A 27,747-nucleotide genomic window follows, 5' to 3' on the forward strand; every position below is an offset into this window, starting at 1 on the left:
AACCACTGGTTACCTCCAAGCTAACACACACACACACACACACACACACACACACACACACAGACCATTGCACTCTATGCGTTGACAGGTCTTGTCAGCGGGTAAAAACACTTAATTGTTTTCTCCCTTTCAGCCCCTCATAATGCCTGCAGGAGACTGTGTGTGTGTGTGTGTGCGCACGCGCGCATATATGTGTGTGTGCGCACGCGCGCATATATGTGTGTGTGCATATATATATGTGTGTGTGTGTGTGTCAGAACCGGTCTGGTGGGTCTGTGTGCGGGTTTTTGTGGTTGGTTGCCACGGTAATACCCCCGCTCTCATCTTTCCGTGATCTGAGAAGTGGGAAACGCTGCATGTTTGAGTGTTTACCAGCGTGGACGGCCTGACAGCTGGGAGGCCAGTGCCTTGCTCAAAGGCATCCCGGTGACACCACACACCCTACGTGGGAACATATTTCAGTGGCGGCTGTAGTTCATCAGCGTGGGTGCCTTGTAGGCACTGCAGGCGTCCTCGTGGTATGTCAGCACGTGTAACATCAGGACTTGAACTCAGCAGGAGTTCAAACAAATCCCAAACAGGTGTCGCCGTCAAGGAAAAACTGATCGTTGGGGTTTCCTAACGCTGCTGTTTGTGTCTGAGCTTTGGTGCAAAGGGCAGATGCAGTGACTGAACGTCATTTTAATGGTGTTTAATGTACATGTGTATTAAAGGTGCTGCACATCTGGTCAGAAATGGAGCCTCTGAACTCCAGCAGTGGCGGCGATATTTTGCTTTTCATCAGATTAACTGTTGCAGTAGGATCATATGTGTAGCTGTTTTTACAGAGCCGCTAAGTCTTTGTTGTATTGAAGCTCTTTAATTCCTCGTCATCTCGTCCGCCTTCATCTGATGGCTCGTGATGATGACTCAGATAATACACTGAATAAATGAAAGGATGACAAACCTGCTCTCACCTCAGTCTTCATTTCATAAAGTTATGATTTCTGCCAGTGAGTTTTTCTCCATCACACAAAGTTGAATATTTAGTGTATAAGCAGCAACAGAAAGAGGATTTGACTCTCTGTTTGGTTTTATGCAAATATCTGCAGATAAATGTGGTCTAAATGTAGTCTGTTAACGAGCAGCGACACACACCACCAGGCTTCGTCCGTCTCATATCATCACTTTCCCAGTGCCAGCTTTGAGGGCCGCCTGTCGAGCCAGGGAGCTATTGATTGTCTGATATAGATTAACGCTGATCGATCGGCGTCCCTGAATAGACTTTGCGAGGCGTCGTTCTGTCTCTGCTGATGTCAGTTCTTTCTCCCGGCTGTGTGTCTGTGTGTCGGCTTATACGCCAGATTGAGTTCACAGCAAATTAAATCACGTGATTTCACTCGATTATGTTTCAGGAAAACAGAGACGAAGGCTGAAAACGTGCAGACTGAATACATTAGTGCCCCGTTAACGCGGATAGCTGACGTCTGTAGATCGCTGCAGGCTTCGGCGGCGGCGTTCAGGAGCGACGGTAAAAATAGCGTCCGAGCTAAAACTCGGATTCAGTGTTGCCACAATCAGCTGATTCTGAAAGCAGGTTCCTCTTGTCTCTTCTCTGGTGATGCCACATGACCGGTTTCCCCGGCAACTGAGGAACAGTTGACGTCTTTGGCATCATGGGGCTTTCAAAGCACACACACACGCACACACACACACGCAGATCACAAGACGGCCTGCCGAGTGCTGACTGGTTGTAATGGAGGCCTCCTGAGGTCAGCTGTGTGTGTTTGTTTTGAGCTGCAGAGGAGACAGTTTGATCCATCCAGATTGATTGGTAAACTGGTCAGTTTATCAATAACAGGATCAATAGAGAGAGCGAGCGAGCTGCTGCTGCTGCTATTGGCTGGAGTTGTTGTGCTGGTGAGCAGCCTCGCTCTGATGCAGGATGCAGGCAGTATCGTGGTTTTTATCGTAGTTACCTGCACACAAACTTTAAATTTCCAGTCCAGACTGTGAGGTCAGACGGCCTCTGGGTCTGACCGTCACCTGCAGAGTGACGGGGAACAGATCCAGAGGAAAATGAGGTCTTTGTGGAACGACCTGGGAGCAGAGAAATCAGCAGGAATTCATCCACACGCTCGTCTGAAAGGGCCACATTATGAGCGGCGAGGAGGAGAGCGGAGCTGGAAAATCTGGGTTTAGTAGGAGGGCGAACACTTCTCTCTCTGTCTCTCTGGCCTTGTGTCTTTGGAAAATGGAGGGAAATTATAAACGACTGGAGCAGCTTCTTATTTTCCTCTTCCTCTTTTTCCACCCGGAGGAGTGATTTTAGCCGAATCATTCACTTTTGTGCAGCATGGTCTGCTTTGCATACAGGAATGAGTGTGGAAACGACGTGGACCAGAGCCAGCCATGAATTCACGTGATTCAACGTTTCTGAATAACAAAGCAAACCTTTCCACGCTGACTCACACTGAAGAACACTGCTGTGCTCTCTGCTAACGTAAAGGACCACCTTCCTTTAGGAATCCAAACTGGACGTTTTCAGGGTCGTATTTCCTCACTTTGGGCTTATTACTGGTGCAGTGTTACTGGTGTCGATGAAGACGGAGGAGTTGGATGGATGGAAACAAAGCGGGTTTCAATAAATAAAGAGCTTTCTAAATGTTTTGTGGAGAGGAAAGCGCCGTCAGCACACTGTAGCATACACGTCGTCTGTTGACACTGGATGTAAACAGCTTTGTTTGTTTCATGTTCACGGTCTTGAAAAGACACGTCCACTAATCATCAACGTGGGTGTGATGTTCAGGTGTCCGCATACTTTTGGCCATGTTGTCTGTTTACACTACACACAAGAAACATGTAGCGACACACAAAGAAAGCTTTCCTGGATCGAGTGTCGCACTTCTCTGTGATTGCACAGCTTTTTCAGAGCCGTGAGTCAACAGGCCATTAAAAGCAGAGCAGAGCAACACGAGAACATCGAAAACAAACTCGCTCCCACGCCGATTCTGTCTCGTCTTGTCAGGTGACATTTTCCTCTGAAGTCATCGCCAGTCGATTCCTGCGTCCGTGAGACATGTCTGAACACACACGCTCCAAATGCCTACGGTGTTTAGCACCTGGCTACAGCGCACACACACGCACGCACGCACGCACACACACACACACACACACACACACACACACACACACACACACACGTTGTAATTCAGGTGTTACTGAATGAATATTTATGCCATTAAACGGGGTGTGGCGGCGCACTGTGATACTGATGTTCTGATGCCGTCTGTCGATCCAGTCCAATGAGGACAGACCACATTTGGATGGAAGACGCAAGAGAAATGAGAAACCCAAGCGCCATCAGATACACATTATCCATGGAAATAAAGAGACAAAAGCAGATTATGATCCGTGGCTTTCATCTTTGCAGCTGGGTTTCTGTGTCGTGGTTGTGGTTTTAAAGATGCTGATTGTTTTAGCGTCACCCAGCTGCGAACGTGGTGACATCATTGAGAGTTATTTGACGATGAAAACTAAAGCCAGCGGTGAAACTCTCACTCACACACGCTGTGGAAAACATGTCTCCAGGCCCGCAGGTTTGACCTGGCACGGAGGCGCGTTACCAGCATTTCCTTTGTGCTCACTTTCAGTTTGACCTCCGTCCAAAGTGGTTCATGTGATCCAGATCAACCGGCTGTTTGTTTGCTGCTTGTCTGATCATCTGCCTTGTTGCCACGACGTACCCGGAAGAAATGATGAAAATAGACTTAAGTTGGAGTAAAACATAGATTAAAGATGGAAATAATTTAAATTTAGTCTGGATAGCGACATCAGAACTCACTCGATGAATTAAGGTGCGATGTTAAAACCTTTTTTTAGCTCCATTTTGGTCTCCACCAACTCAGGCTCCTCAGCAGCTACATGTCTTTAGTCTCTCACGCTGTGTCCTCAGGACAACAAACGGGAAACGTGACATAAAGAACCGTCGGTGTTTGTCTCCACCACGACACTTTTCACATTACAGGTAATCATTTGATCCATTGTTTATTTATTTGAGAGCAGTGATTTGTTGTTCTGAATGTGTCTTGCTGTGACAGACTATAAACAGTGGACCATCTTTAAACCAGACAGGATCTAACACACACTCACAAAACATCGTGTGACAGACTTTTGAACATCTTCTGCAGCTGCGTTAAGGTAACGTTGCTGCTGCGGTTCAGTGTTCAGGACTTCACTGTTCCCTGAGCTCCGAGCTACAACAGGGAGGGACCGGCAAACAAAGCGAACACACCTCGCCACACCTTTAACGTTAACCCACGCCTCATACCTGAGCGTGTGTGTGTTTTTACCCCGACACGTTCCCGTACATGTGTGGTCGATAATTGATGCTTTGTCTCTGAAGAGTTGGCAGAACGGAGGAGGAAAGACAGGAGGAGGAAATGAGGAGAAAGGGGAGGATGACGAATGGAGGGAGAAGCAGAAGGACAGATAGAGGACAAAGAGGGAAAGATGGATAAGAAGACAGAAGCGAGAGAGGGAAGAGAGGATGTTTAGAGGATGAGTTGAGTGGGAACAGAGAGAGAGAGAGAGAGAGAGAGAGAGAGAGAGAGAGAGAGAGAGAGAGAGAGAGTGTCAAGTGTGTACAGTCAGTGCTGGTCCAGGTTTCAGTCTGACATCACTTCCTGTTATTGCTGGAGCTGTTGGATGAAAACACACACACACACACACACACACACACACAGATCTTTCACTGTGATTGTTCTCATTGTTTTACGTAACTCAGCTGTGACTAAGCATTGCTCTGTGTGTGTGTGTGTGTGTGTGTGTGCGTGCGTGCGTGCGTGCGTGCGTGTGTGTGCGTGTGTGTGACTGCCTGCTTCCTCTCTGGGCAGCTCTCAGATGTACATGTTGAGTTGTTGAGTTGAGTCAGTGTGAACTCACACAGTTCAGACTCAGTGTTCCAGCGCAGAATCGAGCCGAGCGATGAAGATAAGATGATGAAGATAAAATGAAACGTCGCTGCAGGCTCCACTCAGTGTGATCCTCGAAATGACAGCAAGCAGCGAACGCTCGTGTTCACGCTACTGAATCCAGACAACATTAGCTTGAAACGCGACTGAAGCGATCGTTTATCAAACCAGTTTCTCTTTATTTTTCTGTCGACTGACTGATCAGTTAATCAGGATCGTTTCAGGTGTGATCCAGTCTCACGTCACTGGGTGGTGGTGGGAGGTTTATATAGACAGAGAGCGTCTGCAGGACTGACGTGTACAAGAAAACATGCAGTTTAATGCGCTGACACACACACAGATCACGCACACACAGATCACACACACAGCAGACAAACTCGTTCAGGTTAAAAGTTGCCTGAAGTCTTGTTTTAAGATTTACCAGAGCTTTAACATGTAGCCAGCACTGCATGATACATGTGTGCATGTGTGTGTGCGTGCGTGTGTGCGTGCGTGCATGCATCGTGCATATGAGAGGTCAGGTTAACAGGAAGTGTCATGTCCACAAACAGACTGAATGCCACAAAGAAACCATTATGGGGTGTGTGTGTGTGTGTGTGTGTGTGTGTGTGTGTGTGTGTGTGTGTGTGTGTGTGTGTGTGTGTGTGTGTGTGTGTGTGTGTGTGTGTGTGTGTGTGTGTGTGTGTGTGTGTGTGTGTGTGTGTGTGTGTGTGTGTGTGTGTGTGTGTGTGTGTGAGAGAGCTGCCCGCGCGCGTGTGTGTGTGGGGCTGACAGAGGACCCACTGTGGAGTGACGGAGCTCTTTTCCTTCTTTCTGTCTGCGTAAACATTTGCTTCCTACCAAACGTTGCACAAATCTGAATAAATGTTGTCGAAAACGCCGAAAACAGACTGAATGTGTTCGTTTCAGCTGCTTTTCATGAATCTTCTGGATTCTTCTGACGTTAATCGTTCAGCTCGACATCCACAGTTTGAAAAAGGTCCTGTTTGATCGAACAAATGAACCAAATCTATGAGTGACAAAAGCTACAACAGCCAATGGCAATCTAACCAGGAGTGAAAGCGACCAATCAGCCGGCGACCCACTACTTTTAGCTTTAGCTGGTTAGCTGCTGTAATTAAACAGGTCAAACGGGCTTTTGTGTCACTGTCGGTGGCATAAATATACTGTGAAAACGCCGCTGGAAATAAAACAAGAACTAAAGGTGAAAACAGGTCGTTTGATGTCATCATCCGTTCATATATCACATGTTTATGGCGCCGCACAAGCGGCAGCAGGTCACAGCAGCTCTGGCCTCAGTCTGAGCATGTTTTTGTGTTTTCAGTGGATTTTTTATTCTATATCCTGTGTGCTCTCTCATCTTAACCCCTCTGTGCCACTGATTTTGCTGTTTTAATACTTGCTGGCTGTAACGACTTAATTATGGCCTTTAAATAATCCCGTCACGCTCTTCTTGACAAAATCCTTAAAGATTTGTGGTTAAGAAGAATGTATGGATTTCAGAGAGAGCTCGTCTGCTGATGCTTTAATGTGTGTGGCGAAAACAATCAGTGGCACTGTGCGTGTGTGTGTGTGCGTGTGTGTGTGTGTGTTTGCACACATGAGCTGCTATTGTCTGGTGAGGTGGTCTTAGATGGTGTTTCTTTGAGAGGACCTGATTTTCTTTATGAATTTTATAAGAAACAAACACCTCCTTTCACAATGAGCCTCCGCTGGACGTTAACAGTGTCGCACACACACACACACACACACACACACACACACACACACACGCACACATGCACACGCAGCTATTGTTTCAACACACATTACAACACTCGTCATAAGATCTTAATCAGATTGAGGTTCCTTTAAACCACTTTATGAAGCAATGATAGCAAACACACACACACACACACACACACACACACACACACACACACACACACACACACACACAGCTCTTTGTTTGTGGAGCTTCAGTTAATCTCTCCTTATGTTCTGGGTGCAAACAGCACTTTAACAAACTCTGTGGCTTGTAGTCCATGTTCAGGTTTTCTCAGCTTAGACCAGAGATGCCATCAGCTGGCGTTTTATTTTGGAGTTTCAAGGCTCCAGACGGAACTTTAATTTGAAATGTTGTTTATTTTTGCTTGTTTCTGTTTTTCTGATCGTCGTGTTGTTGCTTTCTTCTTCCAGGAGCCACCAAGGACATCGGCTCGGCGCTGACCAGGATGTGCATGAGACACCGCAGCATCGAGTCCAAACTCAAACTGTTCACCACGTAAGACGTGCACACACACACACACGCAGGAGCATCGCACATGTTATCTAATAAAGAGGGAAGACAGGTGAAGGTGTGAATGAAGGTGCGATGGCATATTTATGTGACAGTGTGGGAACCAGACGATTCAGTTTCTCTCAGCTGACATATGCTCAGACACATGGCAGCCAGACTGTGTGTGTGTGTGTGTGTGTGTGTGTGTGTGTGTGTGTGTGTGTGTGTGTGTGTGTGTGTGTGTGTGTGAGTGTGTGTGTGTGTGAGTGAGAGAGAGCAGGAGATGCATGTTGCCCTGATTTTACCCGTCATCACTGTGGCAACATCTGCATTCCTCCGTCATTACTGTCTGCTCTCTGTAGTCAGACAGATCATTCACACACACACACACACACACACACACACACACACACACACACACACACACACACTCATATATAAAGGATAATAACATTTTTTGTTACATTTGCTCTTAATTTTCTCACCTTTTGCCATCATTTAGCTTGTCATGCACCTTACAGTGACTAATGGACGATCTTCTGTAAACAGTGAGCGGAGCCTCAAACTGAGCCTCAGCGTTCAGCCTCAGTCCAGAACTGCTGAGTGTGTTTGCCAATATCATGTTATCAATGATTCGTCAGTGGTCTGTTCACGACCTGTTTCCGCCAAAAAAACCTATTATTGCACAACAGAGACTGACGGACTTGAAGATGCACGAGGTGCTGTTTCAGCATTTCCACATGTCAGCAGTGAAGCGAGTGAAGGCATCAAATGTCACAAAACTACAAAAAGAAGCCGCGTGTAAAGAAATGATCATTGGATGCATTAACTTCAACATAAACAAGACATGTAAAGGTGTCTGAGCTCATGGCCGATGATGTCGATAGTTGTCAGTTGAGCACCACATAAATGAATAATAGAATAAAATGAACCTACCAGAGAGGTATTGGTTTGAACCTCAGACTCGCTCAAAAAGGTGTTTGTTTGTTTTGTTTATGGGATTAATTCAAGTTAAATAAGACGATGAATCTTTTCTCCTCAGAGCTCTTTCAGACAGTCTCATCTCTCCGCTGGAGCTGAAGATGGAGGAGTGGAAGAAGGTGGCCAGTCAGCTGGACAAAGACCACGCTAAAGGTATGCCAGCACGCTAACACACAGGCTAACACACAGGCTAACACACACGCACACACACGCACAGCCTCTCCTCACTGCCGGCTTGTTCTTTGTTGTTGTTTAGAGTACAAGAGGGCCAGAGCAGACATCAAGAAGAAATCATCAGACACCATCAAACTGCAGAAGAAAGTGAAGAAAGGTAAGAAGAACGCCGCTCAGCAGGTTTTCAACAATGAAACTGTCTGCGGGTTAATTGATGAAGACTAAAAGAGGTAAAGGACAGCAGTCAGGACGCTGCCACAGCAGAGGAAGAAGCCGCCTGCGGGATGCTGAAGGCGTCGTTCAGAGATAATCCTCCAGCGTAAAAACACGACGGTCCAGGTGATCCTGCCCTCACTGAGCTGAGATACGTGTTTTCAGACATCTGCTGCATTATGTTCAGCTCGGCCTCCTCGCTGTCAGCTGACACCCCGCGGGCAGAAATGATCCCTGGGGAACATGTTTCTTTGCTTTGGTTTCTTCATGACGTGTTTTAAGGATTTCTTTCAGCACGTTACAGATCAGAGTTTTTATCGTTTGGGGCTAAATATTCTGCTTTCCTTCTCCCCGCGGGTGCAGGCTGTCAGTCAGATTCAGAGGTAACAAAACGCAAACCGTCGTTTCACCTTTTCCAAAAATGAGCTGCAGGACTTCTTAGATAAACTGACAGAATCACATCAAACAGATAGCAGGTTAGCACGTTAGCTGAGGACAGGTTTACCTCAAATCAGCAGCCAATCACACGTGTCTGTCAGCACAGGCCAGCGGACAGACGAGTCGGACGACCACGTGATTTCTGCTATGAGGAAAAGTGCAGTTTGATACTGAAAATAGAGTCAACGGTAAAATGTGAAAAATCATAGAAATCGGACAAATGTAGAGGAAATGTATGCAGGACGCAGTGAAGGCGCGTCGCCGCTCTCTGGTCAAACAGCGTAAACGAGGGGAAGCGTTGAACGTGAGCGCAGCCTCCGTCTGTGTCGCCTTACATCAGGTTCACTGACGTTCACTCGGTTTCACCGTCTTCTTGTTGAATTGTTGAAGTTTTATTCATCCAGCACATGGTCAGACTCAGAGCTTCAGTCTTGAGTCTGGACTCCATCGTTAACGTCGAGACTAATTGTTTTAGTGTTTCGGTCCTCTGAGCCGTCGGTGTTTTATCCTTTGAACTGAAACCTGGATCAAAGCTGCTGCTTTTGATCTGTCGTGCGTTTCAGTCGTCACTTCGCGCCGAGCGGCTTCAGCGCTCTGACGCCTGCAGACACGCCGATCCCCATAGCAACCCAGACACACTGCCAGGCAGGCACCTGGGCCACGCCCTTCCCCGCTATCAAGGCGACACACCCTGTGGTTGCCACGGTTGCACCTGGCCTTTGCCATCCCATAATCAAAGAGCCTGAAAGCTCGCCAGGAAAGACTGCAGATGGCCATATTTGGTAGAAATAGAACGGAAACGCCCAAACACACATCCATGCATGCGCACACACCACAGTCAAAATGAAACCTCGAGGCCTTTATACAAATGTCCTCTCTGTCCTCCCCCTCCACAAATCCAATACGCAAATGCACAGACACAGAAATAGTCCACACACACGCGTGCACACACACACGCACACACACTCAGTGCAGACCCGCCCATGGTAAACAGAGTGATGTCTGATGTGGCTTTAACATCTCTGAACATGTTTTCTGCTGCGTGCCTTATTTTTGCTCTCCGCTCGCTGTCTCTCGTCTCGATCAGTTTGAAGCAGCGTCAGATGAGGAGGAAGAAGGTTTGCTGAGTCACAGTTCGGCTGTTTGGCTCTATGATAACACTGTGCTCGCTGTGATTGATGTGAAGCGTCCACGCTGAGCCTCTGCTGCCTCACATGTTTTCATTGAACAGTCTGCAAAAAGCAAAAAGATGCCTGAGAAGGAAACGAGCCCATTCAGCTGGTACTTCCTCGTAGATGCACCTGAAGTCCAGCACAGTGCAGGAAACCTGTGTGACACAGGTAGAGTAAGGCCGGTCGGTCAGGCTGAAGCAGGAAGTGGGTCCATGAACTGTGATGGACGTTTACAGCTGACCTGCGGGTAATCGTTTCACAGGTTTCCCTGTCAGTCGATCAGATGTTAGATAATAACTTGATGAGCGATGGACAAAACTACCAAAATAAGAGCCAACGTGTTAGAAACCAAATGTTATCATAAGTCATACAAGTGACAGACAAAACTACCGAAATAAGAGCCAACACACCGAACCGATCCAATCAAAGAACTCTGGTTATCGTGTGTACTGAGGACTGTACGGCTCAGAGACACCAAGTAAACAAGTAAGCAAAGGAAATTCAAACACAGAGAGAGCCACAGCTTCACATGGTGTCACCACGTAATGACACAGCAGGCACGCACGCACACACACGCACACAAACACACACACACACACACAGAGGAACACAGCATTTTCCGGCACAGTGTACCAAAACTGTTTCTGTACACTCACCAATCAAAGCTTCACATTATAATTATCTCTGCTGTACAGTGCTATGTGGGTATGTGGGTGTGTGTGTGTGTGTGTGTGTGTGTGTGTGTGAACACACCATGTAATAAGTAAGAACAGACAGAAGGACTAAACTAACTAAACTTTAGTAAGTCCACTTTTCTGTCTGCAGCTCCGCCGTCTGAAGACAGCGTTGTTCTCCCAGACACACACGATCCACAGACTCATGAAGCACCGACACGAAGTGATGCTTCACTCTGATTTTAAAAGCTGTTTCTACGTGAAACTCTCAGTTTTCAGTTCGTTCTCTCTGTGCTGGACGGCTGCAGAAACGTCTGATGGAGCGTGTTCGCATGAAAAGAAAAACTCTATAACAGTTAACATCTGCTCCATCGCTAATTATTCCATACGATTCTGTGTGTGCGCTCTGTCATTATGTGGTGTGTGACCACTTCAGAGAGACAGAGACAGACAGAGAGAGACAGGGAGAGACAGACACAGAGAGAGAGAGACAGAGGGAGAGACAGAGAGAGAGACAGAGGGAGAGAGAGAGACAGACAGAGAGAGAGACAGAGGGAGAGAGACAGACAGAGAGAGAGACAGAGGGAGAGAGAGAGAGACAGACAGAGAGAGAGAGAGAGACAGAGGGAGAGAGAGACAGACAGACAGACAGACAGAGAGAGACAGACAGAGGGAGACAGGGAGAGAGAGAGAGAGAGAGAGGGAAAGACAGAGAGAGAGACAGAGGGAGAGAGAGAGAGACAGACAGAGAGAGAGAGAGAGACAGAGGGAGAGAGAGAGAGAGAGAAACAGAGAGAGAGAGAGACAGTGACAGACGATGGCATAGGGACCAGAGATGCAGACTTACATCAAGCTGCTCTCAGTCGTCTCCTTCCTGAATTACGAAGACGTCACGAGGACGTCTGCTGCTCGATCTGAACGAGCTGCAGACGAGCGTTTACGCTTGTAGGACGAGCAGGAAGTGAGGAGAACAGCTCGGCCTGTGCTCTCACGTCTCGACATCACGTCCGGGAGATGATGTGAAATGCAGACTTCATGCATCCTGCAGGAAGCACAGCACAGATGGATGTATGTGTGTGTGCGTGTGTGTGTGTGTGTGTGCGTGTGTGTGTGTGTGTGTGTGAATATGTGTGTGTGTGAATATGTGTGTGTGTGTGAATATGTGTGCGTGCGTGTGGTGTTCTGAATCACATGAGGGCCTCTGGTTATACTGGTCCTGTGTGAATCGGCCTTTTAACTTAGACCTGTTTGTGCCTCTTTGATGTCAGAGTTTTACAAAGCTGGAACATGATTGGCTGTTCAGTGAGTGAAGTTCTTGGTGCAGACAAACCGGCCGCGGGTTCGATTCCCTCAGACGCTGCACAAAAGAGCAGTCATCATAAAAAGCATCTGTACGTAGTTCAGACAGAAAAACCCACAAACTCCCTCATAATCTCTGGGGATAATCCGTCTCTGCGGCTTGTCATCGCTGCTGGTGATTCCTCGTTTAAGCCAGCCCGAGGCGAGCTGTACCTGTGCGAGCGAGGAATGCTGAGTGACCGGTTCGCGGCTGAAGAAAGTGGAAGTAATGAGGCTCTGAAGTACGGAGGGGTTGGAACTGTTGCTTTCACACTTCGTGAGTCCACATGCTTTGAGTTTTTCTAAAGAAATAATCTGACTTTCACATCAGTAAACAACTGAAGTATGGTATATACTTGTGAAGTATGGGACTACTTTCAGCGGCGGATTAACACACGTCTGGTCCTCTGATGAGTGTTTCTGGCAGCCGGACGGTGTGTGTGTGTGTGTGTGTGTGTGTGATTGAGTGACAGTAATGTGTGTGTGCTCGTGGTCATGAAGGAACATGTCACTCAGCAGCAGTGAGGCTCCTTCATGTGTTCTTAATAGTTTTTGGAGGACAGCGGAGCGAACAGAGGACGATCCGTCCAGCTCTGGACACACAGACAAACTGTCCCTGTGGTCTTTTTGGGGGATTTGTTGACATGAAGAAAAGCAGAATATGATCAGGCCTTTTCTTCTCTCAGCTGATTGACAGCTCGCCTCCACGGCGATGGAAGAACTCCCTCTCACAGTGACTCAGCTGATTACGTGTGTTTGTCTTTAATAGAATTAAATTAGGATTAAGTTTCTCAGACTTTGGCTGCATGAAGCCTTTCGTTTTCAGTCAGACCGATAATTAACGGATTGGACACAAACACCAGTTGTTGTTACAGGCTGGTGAGAATCAGCTCGTCTGAACTGTGTTTCACCTTCGACAGTCGACTCGGCTCTTTGGTGCTCGAGCGGTCGAGGCAGAGACGCAGCGCGACGACACGCAGCCGTGTGTGTTTTCAGAGGCCAGACGTCAGGAAGACAAACAGCACGCCGACACTGAGCCTCTGTTCTCAGCGTGGAAACGAGCGTCTGTCCCGTCGGCGCTCCCACGCACACCTGAGCGAACAGGCCGTGTTTGGGTTGAGCTCTGAGACACAGAGTCCACAGTGTGCACGCCGCCTCAGTGTTTTCCACAGGATTTACTGTCCACCTCTCTGTTTTTCTGCCTCCTTCCCTCTCACAGTTAGAAAGAGGTTCTGTTTTTACTGTGTTTGCTGGAAAAATATCTCAACGTTCGACAAAGGCCAGTTCAATGAAGTGAGGTGGACAGATAAGCTCAGAGATCAGTGACGGAGATTTTAGGTCTGATTTTTCAAGCCGAACGGACGTGCTGCGTTCAGGTGTCAGCGGGAAACAGAGGAGGAAGCATACTGCAATGTACAAATACTTGTACTTGGTGGAGAAGATGAGCTTTTGTTAGTTTATTCTTTGCATGCAAAACATTGGTCATAGGTGAAGGAGTAAAAGACAGCATTTTCTCTTGAGATGTCACAAAGCGGAAGCATAAAGTAGAATAAAACCGCAGTGAAGTACGTGATGAAAGTAGTGAACGAAGCCGCGATGGAGGCTGCAGCCTCTGACTCTGCCTCCCTCCTCCGTGTCTGGACTTATTTTTACATGGAGGGGGTGTTTCCACAGCTGGGTGGTCTGCAGGGCTGAGGCCACATCAACACAGTCACAGCTCAGCGCTGTCAGGGTCTCCAAAACACCGTTCCTGTCAGAGTCGGACGTTACTGAAAGCTCAGTATTTCGTGTTGTTTTTCTAACTGTTCAGCTTGTAATCTGATGAGTTGATGCAGATTAACTGATGATGCGTTTACGTTGCCGACATGAATATTTAGCAGTTATTTCCTTCAGATCAGCTCGTTCAGCCACTAACTGCTGCAGCTCGAGCGATGACGAGTTTTTGGTCCAAACACTGAAAACGTGCCGGCTGAACATCTCGCTGGCCTGATGAGGGTTGTGTGAAATTATGCGATGAAAGAGCCACAAAATTGTCGAGTCAGGCGGCTCCTAAGCCGTCCTCGGGTTGGTGTCAAAGCAGTTTCTGTCTAAGAAAGACTGGAGTTGTCATGATGGAGGTTTTGGGGTTTTTCGTGTGCTGGTTTGAGGCTGGTCTGGATCTGCTGGCTGTGGAGTCCAGTAAACAATGTAATGAATCACTCCCTCTCTACAGCATCACAGTTTGTGCTTCACCGGCGTGAAATGATGAAGGATCGTGACGTGATCATCAGACAGAATCCACAAACTGAAGCTGAGGCTCATTTTAAGAGTGTGACGAAGGTCAGAGAGGAGGACGAGGTTGGGCAGCACGTGTGCCACAAGCAGCTGAGTGTGTGTTTGTTCCCTTGCTGCTGTTACATCGGCCTTTTGACGCTGTGCTGCCCCCTGCTGGCAGGATCCAAGTATCACAGCGTGACAGTTCAGATTCACCATTAATGAGTTTTAATGAAAGTTAATCTTTTTTATTTTAGAGGGTCCATCTGTCGTTTGTGTCAACTATAAAAAACTAAAGTGAGATTCAGGTTTTGTGTGTTTGGAGTAAGATGGAGATCTCAGCGACTGGACGACCTGTCTGAACAGGATCAGCTGATCATACCTGGATCTTCATCGGTTCCTCCTGTGTGTGTGTCTGCAGGGAAGGACGAGGCTCGGGGCCAGCTGGACAGCGCTCTGCAGGACGTCAATGTGCGTTACGCCGTCCTGGAGGAGACGGAGAAGCGCGCCGTGTGCAGGGCGCTGATAGAAGAGAGGGCGCGGTACTGCAGCTTCGTCGGCATGCTGAAGCCTGTGCTGGTCAGTGCTGCGAGTGTGATGATTCAGATACAGCAGGGCGGACTGTGGCAGCCCATTGAACTGGTGTGTGTGTGTGTGCGTACAGGACCACGAGATCAACATGCTGGGCGAGGTGACCCACCTCCAGACCATTCTGGAAGACCTGACCAACCTCACCGCTGAGCCCAATAAACTCCCAGCAGCCAGCGAGCAGGTACCCTCCTCCTCCTCCTCCCTCTGACGTTTCCTCTAGCGCCAATGAAACCAAACACTTGTGAATCACGATGAAGATTAAAGGACATATCGTCTGTGTCATGGTGATGTACTGATGTTAGAAACATCTGGAACACTGAACCGCTGCAGCCGTCTTACTGTTACTGTTGCTCCTCAGGTGATTCTGGACCTGAAAGGTTCTGACTTCAGCTACACCTATCAGACGCCTCCAGCTTCTCCCAGCAGCACTCTGTCCAGGAAGAGCAGCGTCAGCAGGTAACACACACACACACACACACACACACACACACCTGTTACTGGTGTACTTCTGATCATATTAGTTTGTTCTGCTGCTTTCTTCTGCTTTTGCTGCTCTGTCATCCTGATAAACGCCCACACTGTTCAATCAAACTTTATTAATATCGCGCGTTACACACAGGTCAGTGTGATTCACAGGAGACTGAAGAAATACTGGGAGAGTACTTTCCGTCACGTTTATACCTCAGTCGTGGTTCTCTTTCCAGATTACAGCTGAGGTGTGTTTGTGTGTTTTCGTAGTAACTACCAGTCTGGATCTGTGAGACACGTTCCCTCCCTGGACTCCATCAGCTGTGCTGTGGATGGAGTACACATCCAGGTAAATCTCTCTCTCTCTCTCTCTCTCTCTCTCTCTCACACACACACACACAGAATTAGAATCATTTTGTCCTGAAAAATAGTTGAATTCATTAGATGACCTTTAACCTTCCTGATAATAAATCTTTATATTTTTAATATAATGCTCCTTGGTTGTTAGTAATAAGCTTACATTTGATATACAGTATATGGCCAAAAGTATGTGGACAGAACACACTTCAGAGGGCAGTTCTTCCTGGTCTGGTGTTTGTGGCTCCCGTTAACAGAAATCTTAAAGCTACAGCTCTCAGTAATATTTGGGACAATGGTGCTTTGAATTTCTTGGTGAAGATCTTCCCCAGTTTCCCATTGTGAAACCAGAAGGGTGGAGGCTGTTCACTGTTTCTCAGTCACATGTTCTAGTGTCACACATGGGTCAAATACTCCGGTGTCCGCATACTTTTGGCCACGTGCTGCAGATCAGAGACCTCAGCGCTTAAACTCCACTGAAACGCTGGGTTTGAACGTGTTTGATATCTTAAAGGTACATTTCAGCCACACACACACTCTGCCCCCCCGCCAGCTGCTCACACCCCAACACTGTTAGCTTTGAGGCTCTTCAAAATAAAAGCTTTTCTCCGTGACAAAGACTACAGACGCCGCTCTAACCCTCTCCTGTGTGTAGCGCTGCTCCTCCCCCTATCTGCTGATTGGCCGTGATGAAACCGGGCGGTCCCTCAGCGAAGGGAACTCCCCCTCTCGCCTCGGTCGTCACGGCAGCCGTGGTCGCTACGGTTACGCTGCCGGCCACGTCCACCACCCTGCGCCAAGCCGCCGCGTTAGCCGCAGAGATATGACCACCGTGAGAAAAAACAACTACTACCTCCTCCCAGCCCGAGCTCCGTCTGTGTCCTACGTCTGTCCTCCATCGTTTGAATCTGACTCCATCACTTTATGTCTCGCTGTTTCATTCCTCGTGTTTCCCATCAGCCCATGCTTAGCGCTGACTCCCATCGCCTTTGATTCCACCTGCTGTGTCTCGCCCGCCCCAGCCCTCATTTATCTCTAATCCAGCTCCGGTTTCATCCCATAAAATCTGGATTTCACTTGTGTCGTGTCAGACTCTCGATCCTGTTTCACACGTGTTCACATGTGCGGGTTTGGTGTAACTGTTTGCTTGACCGTTGTGTGTTTGTAGTGTATTTTCTGCCTTGTCAGTGTCCTCTTAACATTTATTTGTATCTGTGATATGAATCTGTTGTTTTGTGTCTGACTCTTCTGGTGCATTGTGTTTGTCTGAGTCACACTTTAACCAATGAGTGATTACTGTCTTACTTCAAGCTATGAGCTTAGAGAGAAAAGCAGCGAATCCTCACATTGGAGACGCTTTCTGGGCGTTGAAACAGCAGCACACAGCCTGAAGGTGGCAGTCAGACTGCAGTATCAGACCCCCCGCCCTGCAGACCTCTCAGACCTCCCGTCCCACTCTTAGATACTTGTCACACATCTCTCTCCTGTTACCTGACACAGGTGTTAATATTGCTGTCAGTGGTGTTTTGTCCGTGGTTACTGTGTTTTCTTTCCATCACATAAGTCTGGTGATATTCTGTATTTGTCTGTTGCCAACAAATCCCACGAAGACCACAAAACCAACAGTGAATCGATGTACTAACGAGCACTGTGTGTGTGTCCTCCTCTGAGCTCCACTGTTCAAACACACTCATTTCCTCCAGTTTGAGTAGAGTTTACTAAAAGCAATGAGCCTTTTCTGAACCGAATTAACGTATTTATGAGCTCCTAACATGAATGTCTCCAGTAGGAGGCAGCGGGCTCAGAGGAGAGACATCAGGTGTGGACAGGCCGACTCATACGTAGCTGGTTTTGGTCTTTCCGTGGGATTTGTTGACAGCAGGAACAGCAGAAAGCAGCCGCAGCTTCTTTAAAAGCCTTTACGCTGTTTTCAAATTTCACTTTGGATCCTGAAGAGAAACTGAAAACCTTTATTTTGAAACACCACAGAGAACGAGTTGAAGTGCTAACATGTCGTGTTGATGTTCGCAGACCAGCAGCCAGCGTAGAAGTCCAGTTTGTCACTTGTAAAATGCTGTTTTGCTCCTCTTCGAGGAGGATTAACCTTCCTAACCTGCTGTCACACTCGATGCGATGCTGATGAAGTGGACTTCTCTGGTGGCTCACTGGCTTTATATTCTGTTGCTCTGCGTCTCATCGTTGACACTGTGTGTTTCCGTCAGGACGCCGTGGGCTCCACCAATCAGCTCGCTGCTGGGGGGAGCGGAGGGGCAGAGAACGGCATGCTGGCCCCCCCGCACAACGCCTACTCACACCATGGAGAGAGAGCTCGAGCCATGTCCGCCTCCGGGAAGGTAAAAAACACACACACACACATTACACACACTTACATTCATTTCCTAGAGACATTTCCTAACCATGACCAAAATCACTACCTTAATCTTAAGCCTTACCTTAACCCCAGGTTTCACCCTAAAATTTAATGATTTACCTTGTGGGGACCTGCATTTTGTCCCCACAACATGAGTAATACATGGAGACACACACACACACACACACACACACACACACACACACACACACACACACACACACACACACACACACACACACAGAAGTGGCGTTATCACTTAAGCCACTGGAGGGCAGCAGAGGACCACAGAAGGACACTTCCTCTCCTCCTTTCCTCTCCCCTTGTTTCTTCCCCTTTTCTTTCTTATCCATGCCTTGTCTCCTTTCCTCTCGGTTCCCCTCCTGCTCTCCGTCTTTCCTTGTCTCATCTCCTCTTCCTCTTCCTCTTTCACCTCCTCTCCCCTCTCTGTTTCTTTCTGGAAGAATCTTTCTTGTTGAAATCAAACTCTCTGACCTCCCCTCGTCCTCTCCCTCTCAGTCATGCTCGGCCCGGGATCAGCTGGCCTTGACGTTGGGTGCGTTGAATTCGGACGCCCCGAGGAGCAGCAGGGATTCTCTGCACTGCTCCAGCGGCTACAGCACGCAGACCACCACCCCGTCCTGCTCTGAGGACACCATCCACACACACAGTGAGTACACACACACACACACACTGAAGTAGAGACGCTTAAAGAACCAAAAACACACTTTTGACTAATTAAGGCTCATTCTGTTTTTACAAATTGATTTTCAAGTTTTTGTCTTCAGTCATCTGGAAGATGTTTAGTTTCCTGCAGCTTTCAGAAATAAAAAATGTGAACAAGCTCCTGATGAAGCATCTGATGAAGCAGCTGTGATTCACATAGAAACTGATGAGGCAGCTTCACCCACACACACCAGCCTGACACTCACACACAGGCAGCTTTAACTCTGTTAGTGTCCATCCGTATGACTGAATCTCGGCTGTCTTCTGCCGTGTTTTTGACCTGTCTGTCTTCTGTTATCACCTGGTCTCTGCTGTCTCTCTCTCTTACTGGTGTACCACCTCCTCTCTGGTTCTCTGTTGTGGTCTTTCAGTAGTTTTGTGTTTCTTGGCTAAACTTCCTTCCTTCTCTTCCAGCTGTAAAGAGAGACCCTCCCCTCTATGGTAGGTCTCTGACTACCTGTCTGTCTGTCTGTCTGTCTGTCTGTCTGTCTGTCTGCCTGCCTGCCTGCCTGCCTGCCTGCCTGCCTGCCTTCTCGCTTGCTTACCTGCCAGCTAATGTCGGGTTCTGCTGCATGCCGTCATTAAAGTCGTAAAGGACTAAAGTAGCAGCCTTGGACGTCCTGATTGTTTCACCTTTAGACATTTTACAAGTCATTTAAATGTCGCCTTCTTTTGTAGACCTGTGAGGTCTAAACTGAAGGACTTCAGACAAAGTTAAGAGTTCAGACTCAGACCTGAGATTAAACTAACTCGGGTTGCAACCATTGATCACAACAGTGATTCATTTGACTTATTTTCAAACAATTCTTAGTCACCAAAAATGGTGGCCATCGCAAGTTCTCCAAGTTCATGGTGACATCTTCAATTTGCTTATTTCACTTTAAAACCCAGATACATTTGGTGAAATGAAACAGAAAAGCAGCATATTTGACACGTCTGCATGTTGTCAGAATTGTTACTGATCATTATTTTTTCCGACCTGTGAATTGTTTGGGACTTAAACTAACTGGTTGCTGACATGCATGAAGTCTCTCCTGAAATGTTCAATAATTCACTGTTTGAATCGTTATCGTCCACACAAACAAACTGGACCGTGTCGTCTGTGCGCTTTACGTTATGAAGCACAGTTTCACGTTATTCCCGTGAAGTGATGTCTCTGTTTAACGTCATTACTCACAACATTATGCTGGATGTGTGTGCGTGTGATTTGACAGTAATTGAGTTGTGTGTTCCCTGTTTCTGTGCGATAAGAGTTTCCACGGTGATGCACACACGACCGAGTCGCTGATGTGATTTCGTGTTCCTGCTGCCTCTGTTGTCCGTGGACACGAAAACACTTTATCAAATGTCATCGAGATAAGAAATAACAGCAGTCCGGCTGAATGCGGAGCAGCAGCTAACATCGTCTTTGTCTCTCTCTCCAGTTGACTACGAGTCCATCTCTCTCCACGGAGACGCCGACTCCATCTCCTTACATCACCTCTCCCACGGCAACAACCAGTCTGACTTCGACAAGTCCTCCACCATCCCGAGGAACTCCGACCTCAGTTTACAGTACAGAAAGTTTGCTCAGTCCAAACGCCCCTCCTCCACCGTCAGCCTATTGGCCGAGCCCGAATTGACTGGCAGGTCCGTCCACCAGCTGCCGTCCCACACGGCAACCATCAGACGCAAACCGTCGTCCAAGCCGGCGTATCGCAGGGGCACGATCAGCGGGGGAGTTCCCATCCCCATCTGCACCCCGCAGGTTCCCCTCAAAGCCCTCGGAGGAAACGGCGGGAGCGACGAGAATGTTTTTGCAGTGCCCTCCGCAGGAGGAGCAGGAGGTTTAGGTTACAGTAAACTCTGCACCTCCACACAGAGCCTCAGTGCCTTACCTCCCTCTTCTCCCTCCCCGTACTACCAGCTGATCCCTGGTCAGATGCCCATCCCGGTGCCTGTACCCACTGTACCCTCCCTGCCACCAGAAGGTGGCAGTGCCAAACAGCAACAGCAGAGTCACTACCAGCAGCAGCTACAGCAGCAGCAGATCCACCAACACCTAAATCATCAGCAGCAACACAATCAACTACAGCAGCCGCAGTATCAGCAACCGCAGCACCGCTTTCAACATCAGCATCAACAGTTTCAGCAACCGCAGCAACAATTTCAGCATCAACAGCAACAGTTTCAGCAACCGCAGCAACAATTTCAGCATCAACAGCAACAGTTTCAGCAACCGCAGCAAGTGCAACATCAACATCCAGACCAGCAGCAGAAACAGAAGCTGTTCCAGCAGCAGCAGGCCCAGGTCCAGGCCTCTGCACCCCAGGGAGAGCCCTCTGGCGTGGGCCACAGCGTTCACTACCAGCCCCAGCCTCCTCCACCCTCCAGCCAGGACCAGAACCCGGAGCAGCCAGCCCACAGGGAAGGAGCAGACATGCTCTCCCAGATCAAAGGAGTAAAGCTCAAAAGAACCCTCACCAACGATCGCTCCGCCCCTCTCCTGCCCCCTCCAACCAATCACAAATGATTGTTTTACTTCCCTGCAGGTTCTGTTCAGCCTGATGGGTTCAGCTCAGACCACACAGAAAAATCAAACGCGTAGACTTCCTGTTAGACGCAGAGTGTGGACTGACGATTTGCTGGAACTCGACACTTGTCTTATTTTCTAAAACTCTGCTTCCATTTAGGCTGTTTAGATTTGTTAGTTTTAAACATTTTTGAGCTCTTTTTGTCATTTCTTGTTGCTGCAGCGGCCATCTTTTGCCTTTTTTTTTTGGTACATGTTTGCATAAAGTGTTTGTGTGAGTCTTACCCATTGAACTGTTCATTGTTTTAGTTAGTCCTCACTTCCTGGTCAGGTGATCCTTGTGGGGCTTGGTAATTGGCCGCACAGGAAGCTTTTAGTGTCTCAGATCCTCTTCAGTCCTCAGTGTGTTTGATTTGCCTTTAGCCTAGATCCCAGAAGGGTGGGGTTTAGTGATTAGTCCAGTTGCTGCACTGCATCATATGGTCGAACCATGATGTGAGTGGAGCTTTTAACTGGCTGGCTGTGGGTCAGTGCATCTGAGCATTGAGTGTTGGTTTGTTCCAGGTTGTCAAACACCGAACCAGACGCTCATGACTCTGAATAGATGGCCGCCCGGGTCTGTAGACTGTAAATATGTTTGAACAAAAAAAAAAGCTTTGGGAGCACCTGGACAGGTTGGATGTTTTCTTTCACGGTGCGTCGTTAAAGGTCACTCACTTTGTTTGACCCGCACAGACATCTGAAGTGAAGCTGAGTCATACGTTTCCAAAGTTTCCAAACGGCGTCACTGACGGCTGACCGTTTGTGGGAGAGGATGAAAAACGTTACTGTGTGCAGACGTCTGGCTTACTGTAAATAACTCGCTGGTTAGTTTGAGGAATAAGACGAAGCTGATGCAACTATTAGAGGCGTCGTTGTTTATGGCGGCCGACAGGTGGGATGGTTTGAAGGTGGTTGTTAGCAGTTAAAGGGCAAACGCCGCCATGTTGGACATTAAACCCTCAGCTGCCTCAGAAAATAAATCTTTTGTGATTTGACATCATTTAATATTTACAGCCTTGATCAGCCTTTTTAACATGAATATCATCATTTTGATACGGCGCTTTCCTTTGTCGCTCCTCCAACATGGCGGTGTTTAAATCTGAACCATGAAACTCCAAACCTCTGCTCACCGTCTCCGATTTACCCTCCAAAGACAGAAATCTGGGACCGTCACATGAAAAGAACTTTCTGTTGGTTTCTTGGTTTTGTTGCCGTGTTTACATTCAGCTAGCAGCATCTGAACTGGACAACTTGGCGGATTTGTTTTGAATGAGCTGCTTGCAGCCAATCAGAGCGCAGGACTGTGAGGACTTGTGTTTGCGTTCAGCTTTTAAATGAAACTGTATTTGTGGTTGTTTAAGTTTGGTTGGGCTCCAGTAGCTGGTTCTATTTTGGATCCTGTTCCAAGCTGGTAAAATATTTAGGTTTGTTTTGTTTACCTGTAGTTCATCTCTGACATCTCAGACACGTGGCCAGAAAAATAGAAACAAGCGTGGATTTGATCAAAGCAGCTTTAATGCTCGGTGTTAGTTAACGAAGTGAGTCTTAAATCAGCGTATTTCTTCTATGATTGTGGCTAAAATAATCCCCCTTTCTCAACTGTGAACATGACGTCAGACTGAATGATGACGTGAATGGACTCAGATTTGATGAATGATGCGTTGCCTCTAAAAGTTGCCCGTCGAGTGTCGGCTTCATACGGCGAGCTGTCCGCGTGCCGGGACGCAGGGCCGTAGCTTCCTCTGAGGACTGAGCTCATGTCCTCGGGTAAAGCTTCGGGGAATTAGGGGACTTAAGAGCTGCGACAAATGTTTGTTTTTACTATCATTTAATTTAACATTTGGTCTATAAAGTATCAGAAATGTCTTGTTTTGTCCAAAGAAGCTAACAAACATTTGAAAAGCTAAACCAGGAGCTGCACAAACGTCTTAAATGATTAAAAGGTTATAGAAAGAAACTTCATGTCGATGGACTGATTGTCTCAGCTCTACACTTAACATTCTGAACACATTTCAGACGCTGTTTTTAAAGGTGTTTCTGGTAAATTTGTAGACCAAATAACCAACACTAAAGTATCCAAATACTTTTCAAAGGATAGGAAAGACTCTAATGTAGGAAAATTTAGTTTTTCTCTTTTAAATACTCACAAAAGTGAACAGAGTTTGGTTGGTGGCTCATCAAACACTTCTCCGGTGTGAACTCGTGCTCAGGACCTCAGTATTTCTACGGCCCTGCCTGGAAGCCGCCCCGCAGAGACCAGCTGCATGCTGGGAAATGCAGTCCAGTGTCGATCCGTTCTCAGAGGAACCTTTCGGTGTGTTTAGGGATTGTGTCTGATATTCACTTGGTTGATTGGCCCCGCAGCAGTTGTTTGTGTATATATTCGTGCTTCTGTTCCTGGGAGAGATCTAAATCTATATATAAAATGTATGTAAACATATCCTGATTGTATTTTTGTTGATTTATCAATCAGACAATGTGATCAGATCCAACGGCGCCGGCGGCTGTCACTCGTCGTTATTTTTGTAGAAAAGCTTTAAAGGAGGAGACCCAGTGAACTTCCTGATGTTTGAGGATCTGAAGCCTGATTGGACGTCTGACTGTCGAGAAGCGGACGGAGGACTAAACAGACAAATGGACGACTTGAACCAGCAGAATGTAGAAATGTTTTGTCTTTCACCTTTTGATGTTCGCTGTGGGATCAATAATAATAATAACTGATTCATCGATTCTGGTGGTTCTTTTTTTATTTTTTGGTCCTGTATTTCAGTTCATATTTCGTGTTTACTGGGATTCATTTTTCTTTACATTTAAAAGTTGGTAAAGAATCACATCAGCAGAATTACAACAGTCACAAACTGCTGCTAGAATGTTTAATCTTAAATGTTTGGGTTAAAACTAAGGATTATTTTGTATTAATCAATTAATCTTGAGCTTAAATAAGTGTCACAATATCTGCAAACCGTTTTTTTAACCAACAGTCCAAAACCCAAAATATGTTCAGTTTATCATAAGATAAAGAAAATTTAGCATTTTACTTGAAAAATTAAGATTGAAAGACAATCAGATTGGTTTTCGGTGGTTTGACTAATCGATCAATAGACGTATTGTTTCCGCTCTCCCAGAAGATGTGTGTCATTTATTTCAACCTCTCTGTAGGTCTGCTGCCCTCTGCTGGTCACGTCCAGGTTAGGAGCTGGACGATGGACTCACTCAGTTCAGAGGATGTTCAGACACAGCGATGAATAAAAACAGTGAGCGCTGTGATTAGCAATCATTTTCATTAGTGACAATCATTACAATCAATTCATGATCCTAACTGTATTAATTTAACCTTAAGACAAACAGATGACAAGATATGATGACAGAATATTTTAATTAGCTCCACTGTCACTCACACTATGATGGCTCTTAAAGAAGGACCTGACCTGCTCATTTTTTTCCACGAAGTGAAGAAGTCAAATGTGGCTTCATACATACCAGACCGAGTTGTGACGTGCAGCTCTGCAGTGAACGCTGCCTGAAAAAAAAAAAAAAAAGCAGAAAGGTTGACACACAGTTAAAATTACTGCAGTTAAGTTTGTTCTTCATAAACCTGAAATAAGGGATTTTTTGGCCACTTGGGGGCAACAGAAACAAACACGTGAACATGAAGGTCATCATGTTTTCAGTTGATTTAGTGTATTTACACATCCAACAGTTACAGAGCAACGTGATGACTCATCTGGAGTGCGGCCACATTCCCTCTCTTTGAGCTGTTTCTGGTCTCCTGAGGGGAATGTCTGTCTCTAAATGCTCCACTGTGTTCACCAGCTAGTCACTGACTGTCTGTCATGAGAGCTGAGTGGATCACAAGTTGTGGCCAAACAGCTGAACAATGAGTAAACTCATTATGAGGCTCATACATTGTTTGCTTCAAGATTAGACAAACATACACTACATGGCCAAAAGTCAGTGGACACCTGACCATCACACCCACAGGAGCTTGTTGGACATCCCATTGTAAAACCGTGGCCATTAATGTGGACCTGGACCTCCTGTTATGGTTATACCAGCTGCCACTCTCCTGTGAAGGCTTTCCACATGATTGTGGAGTGTGTCTGAGGGAATCTGTGTCCATTCAGCCAAAAGAGCATTTGTGAGGTCTGGCACTGATGTTGGACCAGAAGTCCTGGCTCACAGTCTGCGTTGTAGTTACTGCCAGAGGTGTTCAGGGGGGCTCCAGAGTCCAGCTGCAGCGTGCTTTACACCGCTCCAGTCGACCTTTGGCGTTCTGCATTGTGGTGCAGCTGCTCTGCCCTGAAAACCCATTTCATGAAGCTCCTGGCGCAGGCGATTACGTCCTTCAGCACTCGTTGGCGTCGCTCTGAGTTTGCTCGTTCTACCACTTCAGGTCAGAGCTGTCATAGCTGACGTGACAGGTCAAATGTCCATCCACGGCATTCACTGTCCAACAGGACAGAAATGTCTCGTCCTCAGATCAGTTTCAGAGCAGCAGAGCTGATAAACCATCAGCTCCTCTGACTCACACTCTGTGGTTTAACATCCTCAGTGATTACCCATCATCCTAATTTAGGCCAGGGCGGAGCGCAAACACACACAGACGCACACAAATCAAACCCTGCAGGGGTGTGTGTGTGTGTGTGTGTGTGTGTGTGTGTGTGTGTGTGTGTGTGCGTGTACGTTATGATTTGCTCCCTCTGTTATCTTGTTGTCACTTCAGGATCTCCTATGAGTTATTTCCCAAGTGAGAAACACTCGCTGCTGCCAGGAGACGTTAAATCACACACAGGGAGACAAACTTGTTGACCCTCGTCGTGGCGCTGATAGAAACGGCTTCTCTGGTCTCAGGTGCGTCAGCAGAAGGCCTCATTTCATAATCCACATTTCTGTTATTGCCTTTTATCTAAGATGTGTGAAAAGCTCCATTCGGGGAGCTGCACTGCAGGGGAAGGTGGGGGATGAAATATTCTCTGCTCCTCCATAATTTAACTCTTCATTCCAGCTCGCCGGGGAAAAACAAGACCAGGTCTGCAGCCAAAAGCTTCCTCGGGGCGGCCTGGGAGGGCTGAAAGTGAGGCGTGGAGGCACAGATACTCCCTGAGGTGAATCTGAGTCAAAAATCGAACAGTTCTCAAAGCTGTAACTCAGTTAAATGTTCACACACGGACATGAAACACTCATCGATCATCAGTGGGACTTTCATTTCCTGAGACATTACCTGTGAGCTCCACTGTGAATAAACGTCCATAAATCACTTAGAAGTCATAGAAGAAGAAAAGAATCTGCGTGACAATCATCACTTTTTAAGACTTCTTGGCTACATCCAAACAGGAGCTGCTAATGACATTCAGATGACCTTTAATGGAAGAAAACCAGCACCTGCCTGGAGTCCATTCACTGAGCGTTAACTGGGTCTTATCCTGCTCATGCTTTTCATTTTTCTCTCATCGTATCATTTCCCAAACAGGCCTCGTGTGGATGCTACGTGCTCCATTTTCACTTAAAAGTCAAATTTCAGGCTGAGTACTCAGATCACAGCGGGAGCAAAGAGCTCGATGAGAGGCAGCAGCTGCTCTTTATGACTGGATGAGGACTGAAACATGACCCACATCCTGAGCCCTGAGACAGATCAGCTGAGCCTCCACACAAAGACGACCAACAAAGTTTGTCTTCTTCCTCTTCCTCCTCCCTCTTCTTTCCTCCTCTTCTTTTTCTTCTTCTTTCCTCTTCATCTTCCTCCACCTCACTTTTCTTCTTCATCTTTAAGGAAGGAGTCAAAACTTGGTGGAAACACACTACTGCTACAACTACTAATGAAGAAGAAGAATCAGTAAGCCTTGGGGTTAAAGTGGGAAACATAAATAGGACCACTGTACTGTGTCACATGTTTCTCAGGATTAAGGCCAAAGTTGAACAATCCAACACAAACAGCAGCTGATGAGACCGAAGCAGAGGCTGGTCTCTCTGATCACCTCAACAATGATTCAGACCTTTTCTATTCAGCCTCCTCTTCTGTCTGTCCTCACCTGCTGCGAGTGTGAGTCATCGGATGCTCAGGGGCAACAGGTGGAGGGCGAGGGACTTGGATTACACACACACGCGCGCACACACACACTTCTCCATCCAGTAAATCAGATGTTATTGTGTGGACATCAGACAGTTTACAGGCCAGCAAAGTCACTTTTAACAGAGAGAGACAAGTCGATCCACATCAAAGGCACTTAG

The 27,747-nt window shown here is 47.1% G+C and overlaps 1 protein-coding gene across 4 annotated transcripts in view; it reads left to right on the top strand.

Moving 5' to 3' along the window:
• The window catches only part of mtss1 (MTSS I-BAR domain containing 1), a 46,363-nt gene extending 22,115 nt beyond the window's left edge, over nucleotides 1-24,248 (top strand). Inside the window, exons 4-15 of one of the 4 annotated variants that reach the window (XM_070958889.1) lie at nucleotides 7,131-7,215; nucleotides 8,252-8,343; nucleotides 8,447-8,521; nucleotides 14,874-15,031; nucleotides 15,117-15,224; nucleotides 15,402-15,499; nucleotides 15,782-15,860; nucleotides 16,524-16,700; nucleotides 18,091-18,222; nucleotides 18,759-18,909; nucleotides 19,380-19,406; nucleotides 20,390-24,248. In XM_070958889.1, the coding sequence (XP_070814990.1) occupies nucleotides 7,131-7,215; nucleotides 8,252-8,343; nucleotides 8,447-8,521; nucleotides 14,874-15,031; nucleotides 15,117-15,224; nucleotides 15,402-15,499; nucleotides 15,782-15,860; nucleotides 16,524-16,700; nucleotides 18,091-18,222; nucleotides 18,759-18,909; nucleotides 19,380-19,406; nucleotides 20,390-21,477 (2,270 nt within the window). In that variant the 3' untranslated portion in view covers nucleotides 21,478-24,248. The remainder of the gene's footprint in view (nucleotides 1-7,130; nucleotides 7,216-8,251; nucleotides 8,344-8,446; nucleotides 8,522-14,873; nucleotides 15,032-15,116; nucleotides 15,225-15,401; nucleotides 15,500-15,781; nucleotides 15,861-16,523; nucleotides 16,701-18,090; nucleotides 18,223-18,758; nucleotides 18,910-19,379; nucleotides 19,407-20,389) is intronic. The other 3 variants (XM_070958891.1, XM_070958890.1, XM_070958892.1) reach the window with 3 other exon arrangements.
• The last annotated feature ends 3,499 nt before the right edge of the window (nucleotides 24,249-27,747 follow it).

This window comes from Chaetodon trifascialis, chromosome 3 (assembly GCF_039877785.1).
Source record: "Chaetodon trifascialis isolate fChaTrf1 chromosome 3, fChaTrf1.hap1, whole genome shotgun sequence".
NCBI classification, from domain to species: Eukaryota; Metazoa; Chordata; class Actinopteri; order Chaetodontiformes; family Chaetodontidae; genus Chaetodon; species Chaetodon trifascialis.